The sequence below is a fragment of the Nyctibius grandis genome, chromosome 7 (assembly GCF_013368605.1).
Source record: "Nyctibius grandis isolate bNycGra1 chromosome 7, bNycGra1.pri, whole genome shotgun sequence".
Taxonomy (NCBI): Eukaryota; Metazoa; Chordata; class Aves; order Nyctibiiformes; family Nyctibiidae; genus Nyctibius; species Nyctibius grandis.
Genome location: NC_090664.1, coordinates 43,158,925 through 43,183,759, shown reverse-complemented (window position 1 = coordinate 43,183,759; position 24,835 = coordinate 43,158,925). Strand labels below are relative to the sequence as shown.

The 24,835-nt window shown below is 40.8% G+C and overlaps 1 protein-coding gene across 1 annotated transcript in view; it reads left to right on the top strand.

The window, feature by feature from the left end:
* KIF5B (kinesin family member 5B) overlaps positions 1-14,250 on the top strand; it is a 38,879-nt gene extending 24,629 nt beyond the window's left edge. Inside the window, exons 14-26 of the mRNA XM_068404759.1 lie at positions 108-314; positions 2,100-2,243; positions 2,917-3,105; positions 4,139-4,256; positions 4,598-4,659; positions 4,750-4,859; positions 5,038-5,139; positions 7,204-7,264; positions 7,387-7,458; positions 7,632-7,736; positions 8,211-8,427; positions 10,274-10,406; positions 11,694-14,250. Of these exons, the coding sequence (XP_068260860.1) occupies positions 108-314; positions 2,100-2,243; positions 2,917-3,105; positions 4,139-4,256; positions 4,598-4,659; positions 4,750-4,859; positions 5,038-5,139; positions 7,204-7,264; positions 7,387-7,458; positions 7,632-7,736; positions 8,211-8,427; positions 10,274-10,406; positions 11,694-11,700 (1,527 nt within the window). The 3' untranslated portion in view covers positions 11,701-14,250. The remainder of the gene's footprint in view (positions 1-107; positions 315-2,099; positions 2,244-2,916; positions 3,106-4,138; positions 4,257-4,597; positions 4,660-4,749; positions 4,860-5,037; positions 5,140-7,203; positions 7,265-7,386; positions 7,459-7,631; positions 7,737-8,210; positions 8,428-10,273; positions 10,407-11,693) is intronic.
* Positions 14,251-24,835: the final 10,585 nt, after the last annotated feature.

Here is a 24,835-nt window from a genome sequence, read left to right as displayed (position 1 = left end):
AGCTACTGTAGTAGCTAAAAGAATTAATAAGATTCAACTTACACATGGAATTTTCTTGATGATTGTTCGTTGTTCTAATTTTTAATAAATCTCCATCAATGTTGCAGCTTCTAGCATCGACTAGGCGGGACCAAGACAACCTGCAAGCAGAGCTGAATCGCCTTCAGACTGAAAACGATGCCTCTAAAGAGGAAGTGAAAGAGGTGCTACAAGCCCTTGAAGAATTAGCTGTCAATTACGATCAGAAGTCTCAGGAAGTAGAAGATAAGGCCAAGGAATATGAACTGCTTAGTGATGAACTCAATCAAAAATCGGTATGAAACTGGGATAAGAAATTACTGACAGCCTTCAATGTAACTTTTATTGCCTTACCTGTATTTATTGCTTGAAGTCATTTAAAGGTTTTTCACGAGGGAAAATGGGAGCTTAAGTCTAAAATTTCTTTAGTTCTAGCAAAAGATGATTTTCTAAAACCAGTAAGCTTCAGAAAAATGCACAGTGACTGTTGACCTTGATAGCTCTCATCTTTTTAGTACCTATAGCATTTTACTACCTGAAGACTCTTCAGAAAAATCCTAGATGTCAGAAGTTAACACTTTCATCACATGCTGGTGATCTGACTCAGTTTGGTTTGTCGTTCTGGTGCAGTCCTATCTTGATGCCTTCAAAAGCAGGCAATTTATTTTACTTTCTGAAAAGAGTAGTACTGAACACTGAGCACATATTCCAGAAGGTCACCCTGGTGAAAATACAGGTGCAGCATCAGTCCCATAGGATGAATAGCATACACCTCCTCACATACCTGCATAGTTTCTGAATTGACTGACAGTTTTTGTAGCCAATTATTTGGCAGATTCAATCAGTTTTAAACAGATGATACTCTTCCCACTATCCTAAAATTCTAAGTACTGGAAAGGATCAGCATGTTTGCTGGCATTGCAGACAGAATATGTGATGGTGCAAGTCTCATTCTTTGTTCTTGAAGATGAAAATTGAGTGGGTCTGGGTCTTCTAGTGAATGTGGCTTTCAGTTTTCAGTTAGTAAGATTTGACTAGCTGGAACACTGGCATTAAAATCGATCTTCACAAGATCATGAAAATTCTCTTTAAACTTCTAAGTATTCTGAGCTGAGTAATCTTTATTGGTAATACATCACTTGAAAGTTGTATGATCTCTGGTCTTATTATGAGCAGCATTTAAAATTTGGTGGAATAGGCTGGCTGTATGCGTGTGATTCTGAAGTGTGTGGTTTGTTTTTTTGGGGGGTTTTGTTTGCTTGTGTTGCTGTTGTTTTTAATTAGTTTATAGATAGTCAAATGATTCTGGATATTATAACTAGTGTCCATCGAGTGTCATGAATAATTCAATCCACAAGAAAGCAAGAACTTTTCTGAAGTGTAGTAAAATTAAGACATTTCAGTGTTCTCAGTCTGTCACAGCTAACCCATGCAGTAACCATCCTTTGGCACCACTGGCTGAAACTTTCCTGCTGTAAAACTTCTGGCATTTTTCTAAAACTGGAGACCAAAGAACAGACAACTTTTGAGTATGCAAGCTGCAGAGCTGCAGCCATTACAACCACAACAGCTCAAACTAGCTGAAAAACTGCTCTAGAGTAAGTGTAGTGCTTATGAACTCTTGGAAATGGGTGCCAGTTTTTGATTTGCAAATAGGAAAGAATTAAGAGCTCTGCAGGCAAAGCTGAAATTATTTTCTTTTGCCAAAAAGTGTTGGACTTGTTGTCCATGTACCTTTTTCCTATAAATGCAATTCTCTGCAATATTTGACCATATATAACTCTGGTGTTTAACAATGTTGATGTGAATTTTGTTGCAGAGTTGCAAGGTTATATTTTGAGCTGAAGGCCTCTCTCCCCAGTACTTTACATTTCTTTCAGAAGAAATACTGTCACTCTAGACCTTCTAGATTTTTACTATGTGGTGTATTCACATAGGTTGATACCAATCTGGTTTTAGACGTGAAAATGGGACATTACAGTAGGCAACCACATGTTGCTGTATTTAAATAAATAGTATGAAACTAGTTATAAAACCAAGAGTGTGTTCCATTTATTAAAGTGTAACTTCTTTTACTGTAGGTCACTCTAGCCAGTATAGATGCAGAGCTTCAGAAACTTAAAGAAATGACCAATCATCAGAAGAAACGAGCAACGGAAATGATGGCCTCCTTACTAAAAGATCTTGCAGAGATAGGAATTGCAGTAGGAAATAATGATGTCAAGGTAAGGATTAGTCAGTGCAATTTTTAGTGCCATGTATTACACACAGACATTATGGATAGGTGGGGTCAGTTTTCTTAGTATGGTAAAGATAACCATGGTAGGAAGCCTTGTGTATGTTAATAATTCGGCCATAAGCTTCTCCATTGCTCATACTGTGACTTAATCAGGTCCCGAACAGAATTTGATTATACAAAGACAAGGAAGATCAAGGATGACTTTTCTGAAGTAGTGTTTTCATTCATACTGTTAGACTGCTATATGAAATGGTCATAACCAACAGCATCATCTTGGAAATCTAATGCTGACCTACAGTTGCAATCAGGATGATACTTATATTAAAGTATATAATCTTTATACTTTATATAAAGTATAAAGAAATAAAAGGAACTGAAATAAAAGCTAAATCTAGAAGTTCACTGTAGGACAAGAATGTAAGCAGTGTTAGAAATCTATACTGAACTGTATTTCCCTCTTCAAGTGACTCATTGCCTTTGTGCAAACTTCTAAATAATCAGAAAACTTTTTTTAAAAAAAAAAGTTACATTTTGATGTTTAAATGCTCTGATTATCAGTCAAGGTGGGGGATGTGTGCTGGGCACTAAGTTGCTCCAGCTCATTTTTAATTCTGTTTCGTTATCTGAGCTTTCTAAATGTGTCATTCCACACTTTGCAGCAGCCTGAGGGAACTGGCATGATAGATGAAGAATTCACAGTTGCGAGACTGTACATTAGTAAAATGAAATCAGAAGTAAAAACAATGGTAAAACGTTGCAAACAGTTAGAAGGCACACAAGCTGAAAGCAATAAGAAAATGGAAGAAAATGAAAAGGAGTTGGCTGCCTGCCAGCTCCGTATCTCACAGGTAAATGTTGCTTTACAGTGTGCTTCCTAAATGTTCTTTTGAATTCATTAACCTACGGGGGGAAAAAAAAAGTTGCAATTTCTTTTTAACAACTAACAAGGTACATCGTGATCTAACAGCCACAAGACTCAGCTGTATCCTCAATACTCTCCTTGGTTTGGATGCTTCTGAGTAATTGTGTGACAGGATGTCAGAATTTCTGCTTTATGTCTGTAGCCTGATAATGCTTTTGTAGCACTTGTATGAGTGCACATATGTTCTTCATCACAGGATCATTTACAAATACAAGTCTTACAGAAGCAGTGGCTAGTGAGCACTCCGCCTACTAAGGCAGCAAGTTGGAAGTGGGAGAGGTAGCAACAGCACAGTAAAATTACAGTAGGCTTGCTTAGCAGATTAAATTTACTTCTAATGTGAGAAAGGCCATTTTAATGCAGTAGTTAAAAAAGATTAGTAATGTGACTTCTAACACTTCTCAAAATTGTGATCTACATATGCAATTTAATTTTTCTATATTTTGTTTAACATACAGACAGTCATCTTTTTTAAAATCAGGAGATGTATATTTCAGTGCAGTATTTTAAATACAGTGGGCATCTCTTGCCTCTGATAGTATTTAACATTCAAAGCATCTCTTTTCCCAGCCAAAAATGTATTTCATTTCAACCCAGAGAAGCTGTGGATGCCCCCTCCCTGGCAGTGTTTAAGGCCAGGTTGGATGGGGCTTTGAGCAACCTGGTCTAGTGGAAGGTGTCCTTGACTGTGGCAGGGGGGCTGGAACTAGATGATCTTGAAGGTCCCTTCCAACCGAAACCATTCTATGACTCTATGATTGATTCCAATCCAGAATAAAGACATTGTCTTACAAGCTACATTAGAGCTACTTGAGTAGTCATAGTCATCTTAGAGTTTAGTTGGCACCGTTTTTGTTTTGAGGTCAGGTTACTTGTTTAAAAATAAGTATAAACTGTTTATGCAGATGTAATTCCGTGGTACCTAGTTCCAAAGTAAATGAATCTTTCCATTTTACAAGCATGAAGCCAAGATCAAGTCATTGACTGAGTATCTTCAGAATGTGGAACAGAAAAAGAGACAACTGGAAGAGTCTGTGGATTCCCTTAATGAAGAATTAGTTCAACTCCGAGCACAGGGTAGGAATTGCCTCCCTGCAACCCACCTACCACCATCATCATTTTAAGTATATAGTGATAAATAGGGAATTGTTCTGTTCTCTTTAGATTGAAGGGCAGTGCTATAGAATGTTTTTGTGCTACTGAACTTGTAGAATTAGTCATGGGGAAAGCATGTTTGCTATTTGAAAGAACTGCTATGGATAGGATTAAGATGTTACTGATTTAATTGATCTTTGTGGTGGGAGGGGGCTTCTTCCAAATTTTAAGGTGTTGGGAAGGGAAGGGGAATTAACTCCATCTTCCATGTGATCACCTAGTTACCTGGCTGAAATGTGTTTTTCTTTCTCTATTCCTGCTAGAAAAAGTCCATGAGATGGAGAAAGAGCACTTAAATAAGGTTCAAACTGCAAATGAAGTCAAGGTGAGTTAACTTCATTGCTTTTTTTTTTAAAAAAGAAGTGAAGTATGGCAACTTCTTAAAGCATATAATACATACTTTTTTTTCTAATAGCAAGCTGTGGAACAGCAAATTCAGAGCCATCGTGAGACGCATCAGAAACAAATCAGTAGCCTAAGAGATGAAGTTGATGCAAAGGAGAAACTTATCACTGAACTTCAAGAGTAAGTAATTGTCATTATTTTGGTAGTGCCAGACTTCTCTGAACTGTGTGCATACAGCAGCACAGTACAGTGGGAAGGAGGTGGCAAAGGTTTCCTCCAGTCTTTCTAACTTGTGTTGCTTTACTGAATGGCATGTCTGACAGGTTCAGTTGATATAATATTTGCTTTCTGTGTTCAGCCAAAACCAGAAGATGATGCTTGAACAGGAACGTCTTAGAGTTGAGCATGAGAAATTGAAAGCGACTGATCAGGAAAAAAGTAGAAAACTGCATGAACTGACGTAAGTGATAATGGTGCATAAAACAAATGTGTGTGGGAACACTTACATTTTAAAAACTAGTGACCTAATATGATAAAGTGGCTCTCACTGTGTGATATGCCTATTAAAGAGAGAGGCTCCAGAGCCTTTTTGAACTTTTTAAAAAACTTTGAGCTGCCTTAATATTTAAAATTGGAAGTCAAATTATGAAAGATACAAAGGCCACAACTTTTTTTTTGTTAGTATGCTGCAGGTTGGAGTAATTAACTTTTCAGTTTGCAGCTAAGTGTTGCATGCTTGAAGACTGGAACAGGCTTGTAACAGTTCCCTTACTCTTTTTTTGGTTCTTGTGCAATTTAACTAGTTAGGTGGTTCTGACTGCTTATTCTTGAAATTAAACAGCTGCATAATTCATTGAGTAACTAAATACACTGCATTAGTGAATTAGAGACTGAAAAGTTAATGCAAAAATTAGAATTGAATTCTGCTTGCAGGTAAGTATCCAAGAGTCAAGCTGAAAAACAGTTCTCAACTTCTAGAAAACTGACCGTAATCTCCTGGAAATGTTTCTGGGTATCAGTAGTGACCCCTTTCTGGCATATATGAATTTATCTTTACAGAAGTTAAAAGTACATTATACTTAAAACATTTTCAGAAGTGCAAGCTTTTTGGCCATGTTTAAAAACACACAGTGGCTTTCAGGTTTTTATCATAGAATTTGAAATAATCAGAGGGACCTGATTGGTTTGTACTGGTAATCAATAAGCAATGCTTACTTTTTTCTTTTTTTTGTTTTCTTTTAGCCTTACTGTGAAATACAGTGTTGGTTTAACTGACTAAAATTTTAACAGTACTCTGGTCTTGTGAATCCATCTTATTCTGATTTATTTATATGCCACAATGATTACAAAAGTTACATTAGTTGCAGTAGTTTTTCTTTTCTTGTAAGATTTGATATACATACCACATTACTGCTTCTCATTTAGTTGGCAGGCTAAACTGTGTATAGCATTGATCCCGTAAAGGCACTTGCTATATTAGAAACTTTCCTCTTCAAAACACTTGCAAAGAAGCATTAAAAATTAGTTTGGTATTCTGTGTCCTCCACCAGCCTTTTTGAATCCAGTTATTTTCCGTTCTATGTCATAAACGTGCATGGCAAATGACAGGCCAGAAACAATGCAGATTATTCTTTTTTGTTTTTTGTTGTTTTTTTTACTTCAAGAGTTGTATAAGATGCTTGGAACTACTTTTCCAGTAAGGTCTGGAAAATGGATAGGATGCTGAGATATTCTGTAGAATATTTTATTACCTGAAATGTTTAATCATTTATCTGTGAACTAGTAGTGGAACTGGCTGAGTGAGGAGAAATTTCAAGAGGAAAAGAAGCTTTTTGGCCACTTAATAGGAACACTTCATTTTCATGCAGTCCCTGGCCTTCCTATTCCAACCTCGAGTCATAAAAAGTCCAGATTCCTTTCCTGTATCCTGTCATCTTAGTAATTGCACTGCCTTACAATTCTGAGAGAGAACGTTAGCAGTGCAGTAAATACTTTCATGTTAGGTAGGAAGGCGGAAGCTCTATAAGGTGATAATCATTAAGCTATATTCCTGTAAACTGACATTTTTGTTTATGATGCTAGCTTTGGCAGATGTGTTGGGAGTGAGGTGGCAGAACAAAACAAAGTCAGTCCTTAATCTGTCATGTAATACTTATCATCTCAGCTGATCAGAGCTAAGAACATTTGTAGGATAAGATCTCCCCAAATATTCATCCTGAACCTGACTCTGAGTCTTTCTTTACCTATTCTAGAAACTTACAATTTATGCATCTGAATGTACTTGTTTGTATTGCTTCAATATTAAAAGTACTTCCATCTTTTCCTCCTGCAACTCCCCCACTCCCACCCCACCCCATGTGGACTTCTAAGCATGGTGTCATCTGTTGATTACATCCTTAATTGAGGACTTCAACTGAAAGACATTTTTCATTTGTACCATATAGCATTTATCACTCTAGTCTCCTAAGACATTAAAATTTCCAGTTTTGCTCAGATGTTTCAGGATGAATTTGTTCTCTTTTAGGGTTATGCAGGACAGACGGGAACAAGCGAGGCAAGATTTAAAGGGTTTGGAAGAGACTGTGGTAAGATAGTCAGAATATATTCCAAAGCAAATGTCAATACTTGCTTCTTTTTTTCCTTCAGAAGTTTTTTGGGTTTTGTTTTGTTTTTTTTTTTTTCTTTAATTTCTTCTCCTTAACTGTAGGCAAAAGAACTTCAGACTCTTCACAATCTTCGGAAGCTGTTTGTTCAAGATCTAGCTACTAGAGTGAAAAAGGTAACGTGCTATAGCGAAACTTGGCGTTTCTAAGAATGCTACATAAATTTCAGTTTAGAACTAAATTAGGAATTGATCTTTATGTGGTGTAATTTTTCTGGCTTAATCTTAATATGCAAGTTCAGATTTGTACTTGGCCTCCTTTCTCCCTCCCCATGCCTTTGTTACTGCAGAGTGCAGAGATTGACTCGGATGATACAGGAGGCAGTGCTGCACAAAAACAGAAGATTTCTTTCCTTGAGAATAATCTTGAACAGCTTACAAAGGTTCACAAGCAGGTACAGTGAGGCTTAATTTCAAGTTTTAATTAAAAACAAACTACTTAAGCTGCACTATTATAGAAGTGACAGAATGCATATTGGTCATAAAGTAACTTTTATAATTAAATACTTCTACATCTGGAGTGTGTCTCTTGATACAAAACAATAGACTAAAGTTTTCCTGTAAATTAAATTAATAGCTGTTTTCAGTGCATGTGGGTATGTAACAAAATAGCTCCATTTAAACTGAACAAGATCCGAGTTACTGTTTAGAGTTAATATATCAGTCTAGGGGATACTTACCTGTCTCTGACTGAAGAAGAATGTAGACTTTAAGTGCCTGTGTTGGGTAGTGTGTTTAGATTTGTCTTTGCTTAAGCTTTTAGTAATGTAGTAGCCCTACTGCTTTGCCTGTTCGGGGGTGGGAGGATGTGTGGTTGCCTTTCTCTGTGAAGAGAGATACCAAGAAAATAATCAATTCCGGTTTTGTAGCTGGTACGTGATAACGCAGATCTTCGCTGTGAACTTCCTAAACTGGAGAAGCGACTTAGAGCTACAGCTGAAAGAGTTAAAGCTTTGGAGTCCGCACTGAAGGAAGCCAAAGAGAATGCTTCTCGTGATCGCAAACGGTATCAGCAAGAAGTAGATCGTATAAAGGAAGCTGTAAGATCCAAGAACATGGCCAGAAGAGGACATTCTGCGCAAATTGGTTAGTACAGAATCCCTTGCCCCCTAAAGCTTTATCTGTCTCCTGTTTTTTTTGATCTTTGTGCCTGTGTGCTTCTTTCAGCCCTAGTTGGAACTGCATCTGTGAACATGGTGTATTTTCTACCATGAGTTATATTTTGGTTAATAGACTGTAGGTGTGTGTGGGTGGTGGTGTATGTTTGTTTGGGGTTTTTTTTTATTTGTTTTAAATGGATCTCTTCCTGGTAGCTGGATTTTTGTACGTGCTGGGAAAGGCTTACCAACCTAGAATTCTAGCCTGAATGTGTGTTCCATTTCCTAGAACAAAACAATACACTGAATGTGAGTCTTAGTCTGTGACATCATTCCAATTCCACTCCAGTTTCTAAGACTAGGTATTCCAAGCAAGGAGATTAACCCATCACCTTCAACAACAACAAAATTGTCTTGCTGCCTCTTGATCTCGTGGGGGTAGAGGGGCAGACACAAACCCACAACTAATATCCTGAGATCCCTGAATTACCTTTTCGGTTCTTTGTTCCAAAACATATAGTACTCCATAGCCCTCCCTAGGGGAAAATAATGGAAAAAAAACCCACCGGAAATTGGTAGTAGCTAGTAGTGTTCCTTACTGTGTGGTGGGAAGGCAGTCATATTCCCTTGGTCCTCCACCTGCCATTATGCTGTCAAGTGCTGAGAGCCAAGAGGGTGTGTGACCTGTGGAGGACTTAACTGTGCCTATTACATTATTGTTGTAGAAGTAACTATGTGTTCCAGCCTTTTTGGTGTCCTGTGTCAGGACTTCAGTCATCAATACACTTCTCTTAAATGCTAACACAGCTGAAATGAGCATTGCAGTTAAACTTGCTCACATTCTGCAGGTCTGCAAAGAGCTGTTGCAGAATAAAGTTGTAATTTTTTTCTTGGCCACTTCAAATGGCAGCTTGAAAACAGGTGCTTTCCTGTCTCATCTTTCTCTCAAGTGATCTCCAAGGTAAACAATTCTTTAGTGAGCCTTACCACAGGTATAAAGCCTCTTGTGCTTAAATGTCTAGATGAACTAGTCATGTCTTACTTGAGATCAGCTTCCTATAAGGCAGAAACTGAGAAGTGTTTCTCTGATGCAGTTGCTACCTGTAGGTACTTTATATCCACTCTTACCTGCTGAAACTTTAAAAGCTTCTGTTTCATATTACAGAACTTTGTAAAGTCATATCGTTGTGTGTGTCTCATTAAGAGCTAGTGCAAAACTGATTGAAAATATAGTTTGTTTATCGAAGTGTATGCAGCTTGTGAATTACCTGTCAAAACTACTGGTTTTGAATTCAGTAATAGAACAAGTTTTGGTTTTATATAGTGGTAAGAAGTTGATGAAGCAGTGTTATCTGTGGAAAAATCACTATGCAGAACCACTTGTAGAGTGGAGTAACTAGTGACTTATCAATCAAGTAGATGTGGGAAATACAGCAGGGTATAATGATTCCTCACAGGAACATAAGCCGCATGAAACTTTGTCTAGGGATGTGTCTTATTTGAGCTCTGATTGCCAAGAAATAGGACTTTCCCAGGGAAATACATTAGGTGGGGCAGGTGATACATGTGAAGATAGTCGTTATCAAAAGCTTTGCTAGCTTTAATTCTAATAGGGACAATAAAAGCAAAACCTTGTCTATTTTTCAGGGCTTGTTATAGTTGACACTAATGTACTAGGTTCTCAGAATACTATCTCCTAAACTTGTTTTCTTATTCAAAGTGCATTCAGTTTTGATTATTACATTTGGGATACTGTAAAATAAAGATCAGTAAATTTAAATAGTCAAAGGTAAAATTGTGATGTGTATATTTAAGTCATGTTTCTTTTCATGCAGCTAAGCCTATCCGTCCTGGCCAGCATCCAGCAGCTTCTCCAACTCATCCAAGTGCAATTCGTGGTGGAGGTGCATTCACTCAAAACAGCCAGCCAGTTGCACTGCGTGGAGGTGGAGGACGGCAAGACAAAGTGTAAGTTTGTCTTGTAGGATTTTTTTGTGTGATTAAACCACTTTCTATTAGTTTTATTACAGTTCATTCCATAGCATAAAATAACTCAAATAATCAGATTAACTTCTTTTTTTTTTTCAGAATTTTATAGTTAGAGGAACAGTATACATGTATCATTGACTAATGCTGCTGCTGCTGCTTTTGTTATAAAACTGGTGTTTGTTGTAAAACGGTAGTTCTGGAGTTGTTCTGCTGGAGTAGAACAAAATGTGAAAACGGTCAATTGGAGACAGTTACCAGTCACAGCCAATAGCTACTGTTCGGGAAAGGAGGGGACAGTTTAAATTCTTTTGGCTTGCTAGCATCTTTTTAAATATGTTTTTCTTCAGAAGACATTTAGCAATGAAATAAAAAATGGACACTATTCTTACATTTATTTGCTGTTCTTACTACACTTGCACACTGCTTCATGTGTCAGTATTTTGGAAGTATTTAACAGAAGAAAATCATGTCTTCATCTGGTAATTTAAAATGTTAGCCTAGCTACAAATACAGTTACAGTTACAGTAATTGAAAATAATGTGTGCACTTACTTGAAAATATCTCTAATCTCCTAAGTAATTACATGTAGGCTGGTAGTTAATATGCTTAAGCTGCTAACAGAATCATGTCTCTTCTTAGTTAAAACCTGCATTCTGGTTGGTCTGTAGGTCACCAGCCGGTAATGCTTTGCTGCGTTCTCTGTCATCATCTTCACTTTTGAGTGTTTGTATAAATGTCTTCTAAGCATTCCTTTGTTTAAGGTTACCTGCATCATCCATTTGAAAATACTCCTAAAATGATTGTGTGATGCTTGGATCCTGGGCGCTTCTCTTCTGAAGGGCTCCAGAGCAGCTTATGTTAATCTTGTTTTCAGTTGTTTCTTTTTATTAGCTGACTGGCTTTTCAAAGCTTTCTCTACAATTTAGAGAAAAATCAGGCTGTAGTACTCATTAGGGTGCGTGGTTCTGTTCTCTTAGTAATTTGTGTTTGTAACATTTACTCTGTCAAGGCAATCAAGGTTGGAGACTTAATCAGTTTATCGTGCTGTAAATTTGTTGGTAACAGACAGTATTGCTTAAATGCTTTGCGTTGTATAATTTCTTATTCTAAAGTAGATGTTTTATTAGCACTTATCTGAGTGGTCTAAGAATTGGGCTCTTAACGGCTATGTAAATAGTGAGTATGGTCTACTGTAAATGTAAATAACTTGGCTTTTTTAGCTTATGAGGTGCAGACACTTAACTCTGTTATTTTTCTCATTTACAGTTGCTGAAAAGCAAATGCAGTGTGAGGAGGATTGGATATTGTGTAGAGGGAGTCATTCCATGACAATAATCTCTCCCTTTGGGGACTGTAGGATTATTTTTTGAAAATGTATAAATTATACCTGGCCTGTACAGCTCTTCCCCCTTCTACAAATTCTGCTAACTGATTCCTAAAAAAAAAACCAACTAGAGTGCAATTTTGGCGTCTTGAAAAATGGTATGTTACTTAAAGTGTAGCTCTGCTCATTACACAGTTTGTCTTTCATGTCTTAAATTTAGTCTGCACTGTGCCAAGCTGAATGTATGTTGAGAAAACCTTAGTTCAGATTTTCTAGCTTAATTTGTGTACATCTTACTGTCTTAGGGAATGTGCAACAGTGTTTAAGTATTCATTTTTCTCACTTCACATAACACTACATGTTCCACTGAATTAGAACGGCGCTCTACGTTACAGTGTTCTTTTGGAATGCTACGTAGAGCATTGGAACTAAATTGATTTGTACAGTATAAGAATACTGAAGTTGCTTACGACAACTGCCATAAAGCACTGCGATCACTACAGCACAGAACTAGAGTTCAATATGAGCAAGTAACTGTTATCTGATTAAATACCTGTTTATTGGGTAATTTAGAATTAAATATTGTACAGTAATAAGAGTAAACCTAAGTTTACAAAGAAGACTTTGGCAATGGATTATCCCATCTGTCCTGTTCCTGATTCTACACACAGTACAGTCTGGTGGAGTGAAAACATGCTGCTTCATTCTGATGAGCCTGTATCCATTTGTCTGTATCTGTGATGGTTCACTTTTGCTATTTTATAATAGTGAAATGAGCGCAGTCTAAAATTTAACTTTATATTCCACTACATATACAGTACTGGAATTTTTGGCTAAAATTTTAACTTTCATTTAAAAACAAGTTTTCAGCAACTGGCCAATGAATTCAGATACACTAATAAAGGATACAGCTTTTTAAAACTGATGTACCTGGAAATTCCAGAGACATGTTTAAAAAAAAAAAAAATAAATAAATAAAGTGCTACCCTGAATTGTATTTGTAATCCATTTGTAAGTAGGTATGTGGAATGTCCAAAGTAGTAGTTGTTGAATATTTTTCTTCTCTTTGCAATAAAGTCCTGTAAAGTGGCTAACAAAATGAAACTTTTTTTTTTGTTTGTTTGTTTTAGAGCTTCAGAACTCTCTCTGAGCTGAGTTTTAAAATTTTGTAGTATAATTTGCCCAACTTAATCATAGGGTTCAGCCACTATAATTTTTAGAACAGCTGCCTTCTGGATGGAAATTAGTTACCAGGTCTTGGAGAAAGAAGGAACTTAATATTACTGAAAGAATCCAGTTAGCTTTCCAGACCCAGTTGGTACTGCTTTGTGTGCTGGCTTGAATTTTTTGCTGGGAATTCATCAGTTATGTGGAAACAGTAGAGACTCTATGACTCTTTCAGACAGCAAATCACTATCAACTTTTATATTATAAATAGACAAAATATTTATATTATGATGGAGTGTAGTCAGATTTTAGACCTTGAACCACCTTTTTCTATATCTACAGTAGTCTGAATTTTTAATAGTTTGATATTTAAAGATTGAGTGTATCAGTTGGAAATCTCACTATTTTGGAGTTTTCAGCTTTTAAGACAGTTTTGTTCGTTAAGGCTGCCAGACACTCCAAACTTGTAGTTGTTTTAGAGCACGATTAAAGACAGCACACTGAGGAAAGAAAAACAAAGGAACAGCAAACTATTTTGAATGAAATATCTCGTAATGGAAACAGCACTGTCCATTATCTTTCTCAATGTTAACTACAGGTTTTCAGACCTTCATTTGTTAACATGCCATCATAAAAACAACAAAAACCCACTTTCTTTAAAATACGTTCAGATGAAGCAGGATTTTTTTCTCATGCCTGTGAATGGGGGCTTCATTTCTGTAGGTTATTATCATGGGGTTTGTGCTGAAAATTGCTGTGTTTAAAATTAAATGGTAACTAGCCTGTAGCTCAGTGTACATCATCTTTTTATATTTAAACTTTTTTTTTTTATTTTAAACCTTTTATGAAGTTTACCAAGAACTGCCTCTTAAAATGTAAAAAAAGAAAAAAAATTTTTTTTTTTTTGTTTTCTGGTTTGGCTGTCATGGGTCAGCCAGACAGGACAATTACTGTTTTTTGTAAATTAAAATATGCAGTCTATACAGGGAGTGTTCAACACTGCTGTTTCAACTTGCAGTCTTTGAATGGTTCTTATTTTTTACGTTCCTCTAGATCATATTTTTTAAAAGATGGTTTAGGATAGGAACGTGATGAAATAATATTTATTTCTGGTGAACAACTAAATTATTTACATAACTTAAATGCTGACTCACTACTGTGTGTAACTAAATTTGACATGAGAGGACAAGTCTACCTGTGGAATATGATTTAACTTCAGTACACTTAAGATGCATTAAAACAATTGGTTTGGGGAAGACGCCATATAGTTTTAACTTACCTGCATGCTGTAAATGTATTTGTGTTTAAATAAAGAGAAGAAAAATCTTTGAACTTTGTGCATTTATTCAGTCTCTACACCTGTTTGTTAATTGTCTCCATATAATAATTTTCACTTGATAGGTTTCATGAGCAGTTATCTCCATGTAAATCGTGATTACTTGTTGTCTCTAACCTCTTATTCCAGGTCTTGTTAATACAAGTAAGCTTTCCCACACACAAATATGAATGTTTAAGTCTTAATCTTCAAAAGACCGATCGTCATAGAAAAAACACACGAATAAAAAATCCCCAAACCAAACAAAAGAACAAGAAAGACTTTCAACAGTTGATGCCTGTGGAAATGTTCAGAAATTGATTACAGCTACAGTGTATCAGAATATGAACCCCTTCAGTCTGGGATTACTTTGGCCTCCCCAAAGGCATACAACTCTATGTATCATGAATATGCCAACCTGATATCCATTTTTAATGGCTTCTCTTGCTTGTGTATGTTTTGGGTTTATTTTTTGTTTGTGTTTGTGTTTTGGTTTGGTTTTTTTTAAAAACCATCAACTTCCACCCTGTCTATCTTGGATACAATAAGTGGCACACTTGAAAGAATTCTCCCTTGACATATGGCACAGACACAGGCATTCTTACAAAGGAAAGGTTTTCTCTTTTGCTCAAAGCAGCTGTTTTTGTTACCAGTGCACTGATGTCTGGCTTAGTATTCAGCAGCTTTTCAAAAAAAAGACCTGAAAAACAAACCCCCGAAACCTTCACCAACAAACCCAACCCTCCTCTCCTTAAGGTATATCTACAGGTAGGTAGTTGTAATGGGGAGTTAGATACTGTAATCAGGAGTATGATTATTGCTACCTCCTATTCATTTAGAGATTTCCTTTTTTTTTTTTTTTTTTTTTAAATGGTTGCATTCTATACTTTCTTCTTTCCGGGAGCAGAAGGAAATTTAAGAACTAGAGGAGATTGCCTTAATTCGGGGCTACTGGCAATCAAGGAACCATAGATACGCTTACATTCCACACTTACTCTTTAAAATGAAACTTTGAAATGAAACAGTGTAGAAGTTGATCAAGGGTTTGGGCACATGGTGTGCATTTCATTTAATTTCTGAGCAACTTAAAGTCCAATTTTAAAGACTTTTTAAGAAGGCAGTGCATTTTATCTGGTTTGGGATGCACAAAGAAGGGGTGCCTGCTTGCAGTGGTTCAGCCTGCAGATTACAAATTCTGGAAACTGCCCATTCATCTGTAGCACCTGATGCCTACTGTATTTTCAGCTTGAGCTGTAGCTGCTTGTGCTTTATGTTGTCCCGGTTAGCCAGTGAAAGGAGGGAAGTGAAGTGGAAATCTGTTCTGCCAGCCTGCCAGAACAAATGGTTGGTTTGGTTCAGACCAAGAGCTCATCTAGCTAAATCTGTTTCTGGAGGTGCTAGATCTATGGGTTGCCCAGAAAATCAGTCAAATGTGATGATTCCTCTCAATAGTCTTCTCTAGTTGTGTCACCTCGGGGGCTTTCCTGAGTATGGTGTCAGTTGTCTGTATGGTAAAGCTCAAAGTTCTCCTTTTATCCACAGGCTTGGACAGTAGTCTTTGGAATCCATGTAAATTTGTCTTGATTTCTGTTGGAAAGGAATTCCCATGAGTTACCACTTGCTTCAGGAACCTCTCCCTTTCTTTTGGACTTGGCTTCTGCTGATTTGGTGACCCCTCATTCTTATTTGAGAGAGATTTAATCCCTTTCCAATGTTTCTCTTCCACCTAGACTTTTGTAGACCTCTCTTTTTCTTTCTCAAGACTCATTTTTCCTTTCCCAGTAATCTGTAACACTTGATTCTGTTTTTTTTTCTGAGTGCTATTGAACTGATGTTTTTTTTATGGAGCAATCTAGTTGTGTGAGGCTGCAAACATCTTCTGGATTAATTTTCTAAGAAAAACATTTAGCTAAATTTATAGCACTTTGATATATAAATACATATATAAAAGCATAAGGGGAGGTCTAGATTTAAGTCTGCCAGTACAGTTACGTAAAAGGAAAGATCTCAAGAGGAGGAAATTGCATCTATAAAACTGCTCAATATGAGCTAATCTGATACTCTCAAATATTTCGTAGTGTATCCGATTAACGGGAGATGGCTCAGTCACACCAGGGAAGTGCTTGCTTTTGAATAGATGTGTCTCTACTAGAGAATGACCAACTCGGACCCTTTTATTGCAGACGAGGACTAAGGGATGCTCAAAAAAGCAAGTAAATCTTTCACTCTTAAGTTACTTGTGAATAATGGCATGACCTGAAATTACTTCTGAAATTAAGAAAAAATATTATTACATCTCTGAGAAGGAAAAACTGCAGTTACCTGCATGATAACCCACAAACTGCGAAGGAGTTAATTGACAGAACAAGCTTCTTCTGTTGACTGGCTTGGCGTGGCTTCCTTCTTGAATGGACCAAGAGTTACGTTGTAACACCAACTTAGGAAGTGTCAAAATGCATCACTATATTTAACATGTGCTATGTGCAAAAGTGTCTCAAGTCACTTAAGTACACAATATAACCTCGCTAAATGACACAGAAAACATGTCTGGAAGACGATTACTGAAGACTGATGAGTGTGTCAGAATTTTTGCCTGTGGAGTTTTGAGCTGATGAATCTTCCTGAGCTCCCTACAGGACTGTTAATCATTTTGTCTTTAACCAGTGCATGCTGGGGGAACGACAAGTGAAATGGGACAGGGCAGGGAGAGTAATTTGAGCTGCTGACTCCTTTTAGTGTTTCACTGTGGAAGCTGAAGGTGCAGAGGGCATCAGTCAGCTAGGTTATCCAGTGTAATGTGGAGAGGAAGAGTTACCTGAAGAAGAAAAATAGATGCAAATGAGACTATCGGAACATATTTAGCCTATTTCCTGTTGAAAAGGAAAATAAGAGGCTAATGACTATAAAGGGAAAACAAAGGGTTGTTCCATAGCATGATGTGGCATACCTGCACCCTGCATACGTTGCAGGTGTATGTTTAAGCAAAATACTTGCTATAGGGTCTGTTGTGCTCTACAAAGTGTAGGCATACTAATATTGCTGATGGGTTCATCAACTGTCTCTTCCACCAAAGGTACCAAGGGAAGTGTTGATACGTACCTCCAGCAAGTAAGGAGAGCAGCATAACCCACAGTCTCCACATTCCTAAACTTGCAAAACTGGGGGTGGAAATGACTTGGAGGTGCCCCCAGGTGTGTGTTTCAGAGAGCTGTGACAAACAGCTGCTGCTCTCACAGCATCTGCTGTGACAAACGAGTACCTGTGAGGCCCTGTCCTGTTCCAAAAGTCAGTTCAAATTGTCTTCTGGAACCGGAAACTAATACCATCACAGCTGATACCACCATACTGGAGATACCTGTGAAGCCACTTGCTGTTCCAGTGGATGCTTGATTTGACTTTTGTCAGCAGCAGCATTAAGAAGTGTGTTAAAAAGTAAGTTTGCTCAGCAAACTGTAAATGTCGGTGTTACCCTGTCTGCTTATCAACTCCACCAACAGGTCTGGTTCTGCTCAGCCTGGGGGGTGTTGTGCTACTTCGATGGGTGTTTTACATGATCATTCAGCACCCTATTAACAAGCAGGTATCTGCAGAGTATTTTGCGCTGGTCTTTTCCTGAGAGGGTGTAAATGATTCAATGCTTTTACTGCAAGAAATACCCTTCAGCAGAAACCATGACAGATCTTAGTCTTGCTGCCCAGGAAAGCTCGTTTCAACCACAGCTTACTGCGAGGCCTTTCTGGTTTGAGTGCAGCAGCCTGGTGACCATCTGTGGTCTGTAGGACCTGGTTGCAATGGGGACTACAGCAGGGTGACCCCCTTCCTGCTGCTGATGGAAGAGGGAAGCTCTTTTGGGAGAGAGTATCCTCTCATATGGGTTCTCAGAGCTGTGCCCTGTTGGGTTTCCACTTCCTGGTGGGTTATTTTGCAGAGGCCACGTGGCTCCCTTTGCTCGCGAGTGGTCAGACAGGAGTCCCGGTCCTGCCGCCGCCAGCCTCAGCCCCTTCCACCTTTCCACTCGAGACTGGAGGGCTTCCCCCTGCCTGCCTTGGGACCCTGGCATGAGTGACTGGTCACCGTGCTGGGGAAGGAAGGAGCTGCCTGCTTGTCCTGGAAAAAAATTTGTATTCCTGCTCCTACAGGTTTCTGTTTCCTTCTCCGTAAGGCGACGTGCCACAGGGCCACGTAGCAGGAGAGGAGCTGAAACGCAGTTCCTCAAGAGGAAGAAATACAGGCCAGGCTGCAGAGTAGTAAGAGTTTCAAGTTTGGCATGTGGCACTTTCTAGGTCTGAAGTTCAGTTTACAATGAAAACCAAAGAGTTTTTCCTCTGTCGTTGCTGATGTCTTCCCAGTTGCTCAGGTAAGGACCGTTCTGTCAGTGAGCCCACAAGATGATGAGAAAGTGCGAGCTGTGCTTGGGGTAGTAAAAGCAGAATTGTCCAGCTAGGGTTAAAATTTCAGCTATGCAGAGCTAGATATTAACGAGCAGGGACTCACCTACCCCTTCCAAACCCCTTCTGTGGATCCTTTATTATCCCGAGACCTCAGGGATGTGAGAGAAAGGAGAGGGCTGCCCTGGGGAGAGGGATCAGCCGCTGCCCCAGGGCTCCAGCTGCTGAAGCTGCCGGATTATCAGATTCCCTGCTCTCTCCCTGGCTGGGGCCTCTTTCCTGCCGTTAATCCGGAATCCTCATTTCCCAGCCGGGCCCGGCGCCTCTTCGGGGGCTGAACCCAGCGCCGGGCGCTGCGCGGAGCGGCCCCGCTAGGGGGCGCCAGGGCCGCGCGGGGCCGGCGGGGCGGGGCGGGCCCGTCCTTCGTGCGGGGCCGCTCGCAGTGGCGGCCGGGCGGCGGGCACGGCAGGGACGGCTCGGGCCGTCCGCGTTTGCCCGCCTGCGGCTCTGTGCGTTACTGCCCACCCGCCTGCATTTCTGTGTCCCTCTCCCCTCAAAAAGCTGCGTGTCCTCACACGGACTTGCCAGCAGACCGGCGGCAGCCGGGACTCAGTGCGGCCGTCCCGTCAGAGGGCTGGAGCTTTACCAGCTTTCCTCGAGTTCCGCGGTGGTTTTCTTCCTTTAAACGTGTTTATATTTTGTAGAGATCCTTCCCACCCCACAAACCTCTGCACCATCTCTGATCTCCGAGAGGACGCTTCACCAGGTAATGCAAAGACTGGCCCCGGCCTCCTGGGTGCTGAGTACACAAGAACACTTGCTGGCCCCAGTGACCTGCTGGCCCTGGCTCTCCCGGTGTAGCTCAGCGGGCAGTTTGCCTTTTCTGCACGTTGTTGGCTCATACAGAGCCTCACATCTCCCCGATCCCCACTGTCTTTTTCTGCTCAGCTGCTGCTCAGCCACTTGGTTCCCAGCCCATCCTGATGCATCCACCAGAGAAACGGTGGGGAGAAACCCTATGGACTCTCTTCAGGTATAGTATGACTGCGGACTCCCCTGACGCACAACCTTTATAAAGTCATTTAAATAAAACCTGCAGAATTCATACTTATGCTAAATACGCAACTTGCTTTACTGCTGTCATGCAGAACAAGGGCCATTTGTCACAAAGAAATGCACCGGGAGCAGATCCTGTGTCTGTCTTTCAAGATCATGATAGGTAAAGCGGTGACTGAAACTCTTCTGTCCTACAGAGCTGCACGCAATTGAATCCTGACATTAAAATATTGTGAAAAGCTGTATCTTATGTTTCTGAATAAGCACCAGAACATTCTCCTAGGCATTTTCCACTCTATTTAAACAATTTTTTTTGTGGGAACATACTTGGAAATGTCACAAAATTTGGTATCTTTATTTGAACTACAAAATAGTGATATAAGATGCAGAAAGTCAGACCTGTGCAGGGAGTGAATCATTATCAAATCCAGTCATAGGTGAAGCTTTGAGACATTTTTGTATTTTTCTCTCATTTCCAGCTGACTTGTCTCCATTGATCCACAGACACATGAGCAGCACGAGAGAGGCAGCAAGAGTCATTCCTGATGAGAAATGGATTTTTTCCCCCCACGCTCATTATTGTAGAGGACTGTCAGTTTCCCTTGGCAGCCTGTACAATGGGCTTGCTCTCTAATAAATGCAGATAGCATTAAATTAATGTTTCATTCCCATGGTGACAAACAGTGGCATCCAGTTCCAGCACAGGATAATTCAATGACAATATAGCAGCAAACAAGTACCTCGCCTGTTATGGGCTAATCAAAGATGCAGTGTTCAAATTGGACTCAAAGCATCCACGTAGCTTGGAGTGAGTTTATTAACCTGGAGACACACTGGTGAAAACCATCTGGGAACCGGGAAATAAGAAAACATGCATAAAAAAGGAGCCAAAGTGCATAAAAATAAGCATAAAGGCATGAATCAATTTTAATAAAAATTTTGCTTCTACTCTTCATTCAGCTTTAACCAGAACCCGTGCAGGAGCTGTCAGGGGAGGAGAACCATGTCCACACTAGAGTGCAGGAGCATAAGTATGCATGGAGATGAAGAAGAGGATCATCCTTGGTTCATATGCTTGGTTAATGAAGCTGGTAGAGATTGGGCTGCCAGCCTGACCAACGGTGGAGTTTGGCTTTGTCATGTTCTTTGGTCAGAGTTTGGCAACCGAGGATAAGGCAAGGCTGTAGAGAACCAGACCCAGAGGTATCTGGAAACTGTTGCATGAAACAGCATACAAGCGTAGATAGATATCCACAGCAGAGGGACTCTAAGGTCCATTGAAGCCTGAAGGGTGACCTGAGCCCTTCAGCACCCTGCCAGGCTGCTGGGAAGGAAGATGCTGGCCCTCAGGCAAGACCTGGCTCTGAGGCTCCTCTCTCTGCTTCTCCTCTGCTACTTTTGTGCCCTCCCGTTGGATGCGTAGCTGGTGGGCCTTCATTAGGCCCAACAGCAAATGCATCTTTCTTTTGAATTTATAATAGGTATGGGTAGATACTCTAGAGGGAACAAGATGCCGAGATCTTGAGACAACTTGCAAAGAAGGAGAGATTTTGCAAGGATGGGGAATTCAGCCTTCATTATTACGACTTGCCCCAGGGTTTTGTTCTGCACATCAGCAGTTCTGCAGGAGGGGAAGGATGGGCAGCAGCCTCTTAGAGCAGAGGGTTCCCCTTTCACTTGCACTCAGCTGTATGAGCTGCATGTCCCTGAAAGGCTATTTTGCTGCATGTATTCTGAGTGAGAGCAATGCTTCAGTTAGTGCTTGGGATAAAATCTTACGGGTGCTAGTTGCTTTTTTCTTTTCATCAGGTTAGTTATTTAAAAGCATCTCATTCATGTCCCCTAGAATTATTCTAAAGATTCTCATCACACTTGTTTTTTTTTATTAATGAAAGCTCTCAGAGCCACATCTGGCATGTTTTATTGATTGTAATGTCATGGCTGGAAGCTCATCTTGGTAGCCATAGCAACAGAACTTTTTTTTTTTTCAAATGTCAACATAACTCCACAAGAAGTGGAGTAAGGGAGAGCAGATAATTTAAATTACTGAGCAGCTAGTAACTCTTTTTTTCTGTAACAAATTCTGAGTTTTCTAATTTGATACAGTAAATAATGGATAGGAACAAAATCTTTGACAGCTACATCTGCTGTGGAAGATCATGGAAGAGAATAGCATGGATACACATGGTGTCTCGAGAGTCCTTTTTGCTGGTCATGTGTTGCATGGGCTGGGCTGCAGGCATCACGGGCAGGCTGAGGGCACAGACCCAAGAGAAGTGGCACCACGGAGCACATATTTGCAGCCCTCCCTCTGCTACCCAGCCAGGCAAGGGTCTCAAACACTGCCCACGACAGCAGGGCTTGCTTCAGGTCTCGGGGGCAAGAGGTGCTCCTGAAATGTGCCTAAGGGTTAAGGTGAAATGATATAGACTGAAATTATAACTTTCTGTAAGAGCACTCTCATGCCTAAAGACCCCTGTGAGGTCAGCACCACCAAGTTGTTCTAATAAGAGATTTTCTCAGGTATGTCTTTCTCAGGCACAAGTCACTGCTGAACCAGGGGACCTGCAGGTAACGTAGCCTGTGTTGCTCATGGTTCTTGCCTCTGCTTCCAGCTCTGATGCTTGGCTCTGAGAGCATTCAGAGCAGTGTTTCTTCATCCTGCCTCATAGCGGCATCCTGCTAGCACTTGAAAATGGTGCTGCTGGGACAGCCAAAAGAAGCGGTGGGTGGATGCTGTTGCCTCCCTTGCTTTTCCTTAGGGCTATCCAGCAAGGCAAGTGCAGAACCGCCCTCAGCCTCCAGCCAGAGCAGAAAGTCAGATCCAGCTGTGGCTGCCTGCCTTGTTCAGGTCTGCAAGAAACTACATACGGGTATAAATGGTATTTCTAAAAAATTTCTAGAGATTCAACCCTTGACATCATCTTTTCAGCAGCTGAAAGAAATAGCCCTTTGGAAGTGCTGGAGAGTACAGTGCTGAGAAAATAGCAGAGGGCAAAGGGCAGGCTCCTTCCCTGGGTGTCCCCACCGCTCCCCAGGTAGGAGCTGGAAACTGTCCCCATCAGCTCCCTGGTTAGTGATCCGTGCAAAACACTTCAGTGGCCTTGATGTGTTCCCCCAATTAGTGCTTGCATTCCCCAAGTCCCACTCCCGCCTTGGGAGGTCTCCCTGGCGCGTGCAGCCTCAGGCAGGGCTGAGGTTCTTGGCAGCACCCCACAAGGGGCCTATATTTATTATTATTATTGAAATCAAGATAGCAGCTGGAGGGCAAGTCATCCAGGGGCTCTGCCACTCTAAATATCACCTATTTGACCCCCACTTCTGTGCAGTCCTCCTCCCTGCAGCCCCACCAGCAACAGGGCACAGGGCTTTCCCTGCAGATGCCCTTTCCCCAAAAAAACCCCATAGATCAGCCCTCATTTTCATCCTGCTCAAAAACCAGGGTGAGTTGGTTTTTTTTTCCAGTGTCTTTCCTGGGTAATGTTAAATCTCCATCCGTCCCAGTGGATAGCTGCAGCCGGGCGTAAGTGGCTGGGGCAAAGGCGGCCTTTGTCCCGGCCACTTACGCCCGGCCACAGCCCCAGCATTTTTTCCCCGTGCAGATGGCGCAGCCGTTCATGCGTGTTAATCCCAGCGCCAGGTCACTGAGCGGGAACAAGGCGAGGATTGTTCCTCTGGAGGCCAGGGGAGAGTGGGAACACAAGACACAGGGTGGGGAGAGGAAAGATGCGCCGCCCCATCCCAGATGGCGGCAGAGGGTGAATTGTGTCTCTGTTTCGCTCTGGGTAATACCAAGGGCTGGTTGCTGGAAGAGATGCTGGAAGAGATGCTAAGACTTTGTTGCTGCTGTATAAAAAGGGTGAATTGGCGCGGGTTGGCGCTGACTTGGAGAAACATGTTTCCCCTGTGCTGCACCCACAGAGCACCCCGGGGAAGGAGATAACCATCGGGAAAATATGTAGCTACAGCGCTGCCAGGGATTTGACGCAGCAAAATACTTCTGCTGTTATCGGTTTCTGCTGGTTGAAGCGCACACCTCCCTGCCAGGGCAGGTACCGCACTACTTTAATGTTTAGAAATTCAGTGAGCCAAGGTGGTGGGTATAATGTCAGCAAAAAGGACCAGTCTGCCGCAGGGTTAAGGATGGGCTCCATGATGCCCTGCTTAGAGTTCAGCCAGTCAAGTGCATCGCTGTGAGAATTTTGCAATTTTATACGGTGAGAGCAGAAATGGAAGAGTAAAGTATGTCCATGAGAGTAGACAAAACCAATGTGGCTGGAGAAGAGTTAAATGAGAAAATGGCTCATGTGGTTGAGGGAAAGTCAAAGGGACTTCTTCAGAGAAGTGGGTGTTGTGTTGGGCTGGAAAGGAATAAAGGTTTATAGAGTTTTATTTTCCTCAATTTAACTCCTTCCCCTGTCCCCACATTTCCTGGATGCTATCCCAGGAAAAGTCTTTCACCTTAAGCAAGTATTTTATTGTGTTGGCATAGCTTGGGGCCTCTGACAGAGCAGAGCTGGAGGAGTTTGCTTGCTGCTGTTACTAGCAATGGGCAGCGTCACTGGCAGGATCACCAACAGACAATTCAGTGTCCACTGGGAACTTTTGGACTCATACAAATGTCACATATTTTAGAAAAGATTAATGAGAACACCTTTTATTTTTAATTCCTGTTGTCTCTTTACAGCATTGCAGATTACACATCACCGCATACATCGAAGAGGAGCCTCAGGCAACATCATAACCCAACATTTAGGTGTACTCACAGCAACCTGCCCTGACCCTGTAAGGATCTAGTTCTGTTACCTCCTGCTTTTCCACACCCGAAGTCATTGAAGTCCCTAGATGTCTGTTGCCACAGTAGTGTAGCTCCCCAGCGCTCATGGGTGAAGCCTGGTGCCTCCCCACAGCCTGTGCCAGACACTGTGTGGGTGTGGGGGCACATCTGGCAGGTTGTCTCACAGCTGGAGCTTCCCAGGCCACCGCAGCCAGGGAGAGGGGAGGTACTGACCCCTCTTACACACAGGTTAGGGAGTCCTGGTGGTAGGGAATGTGCTGCAGGGAACGTTTCAGTATTTGGTAGTCAATAATTATAGCAGTGAGAATGGGAAAGGGCTTTTTCACCTCTGCTGATGAGTGGTGACCTCTAGACCAGAGA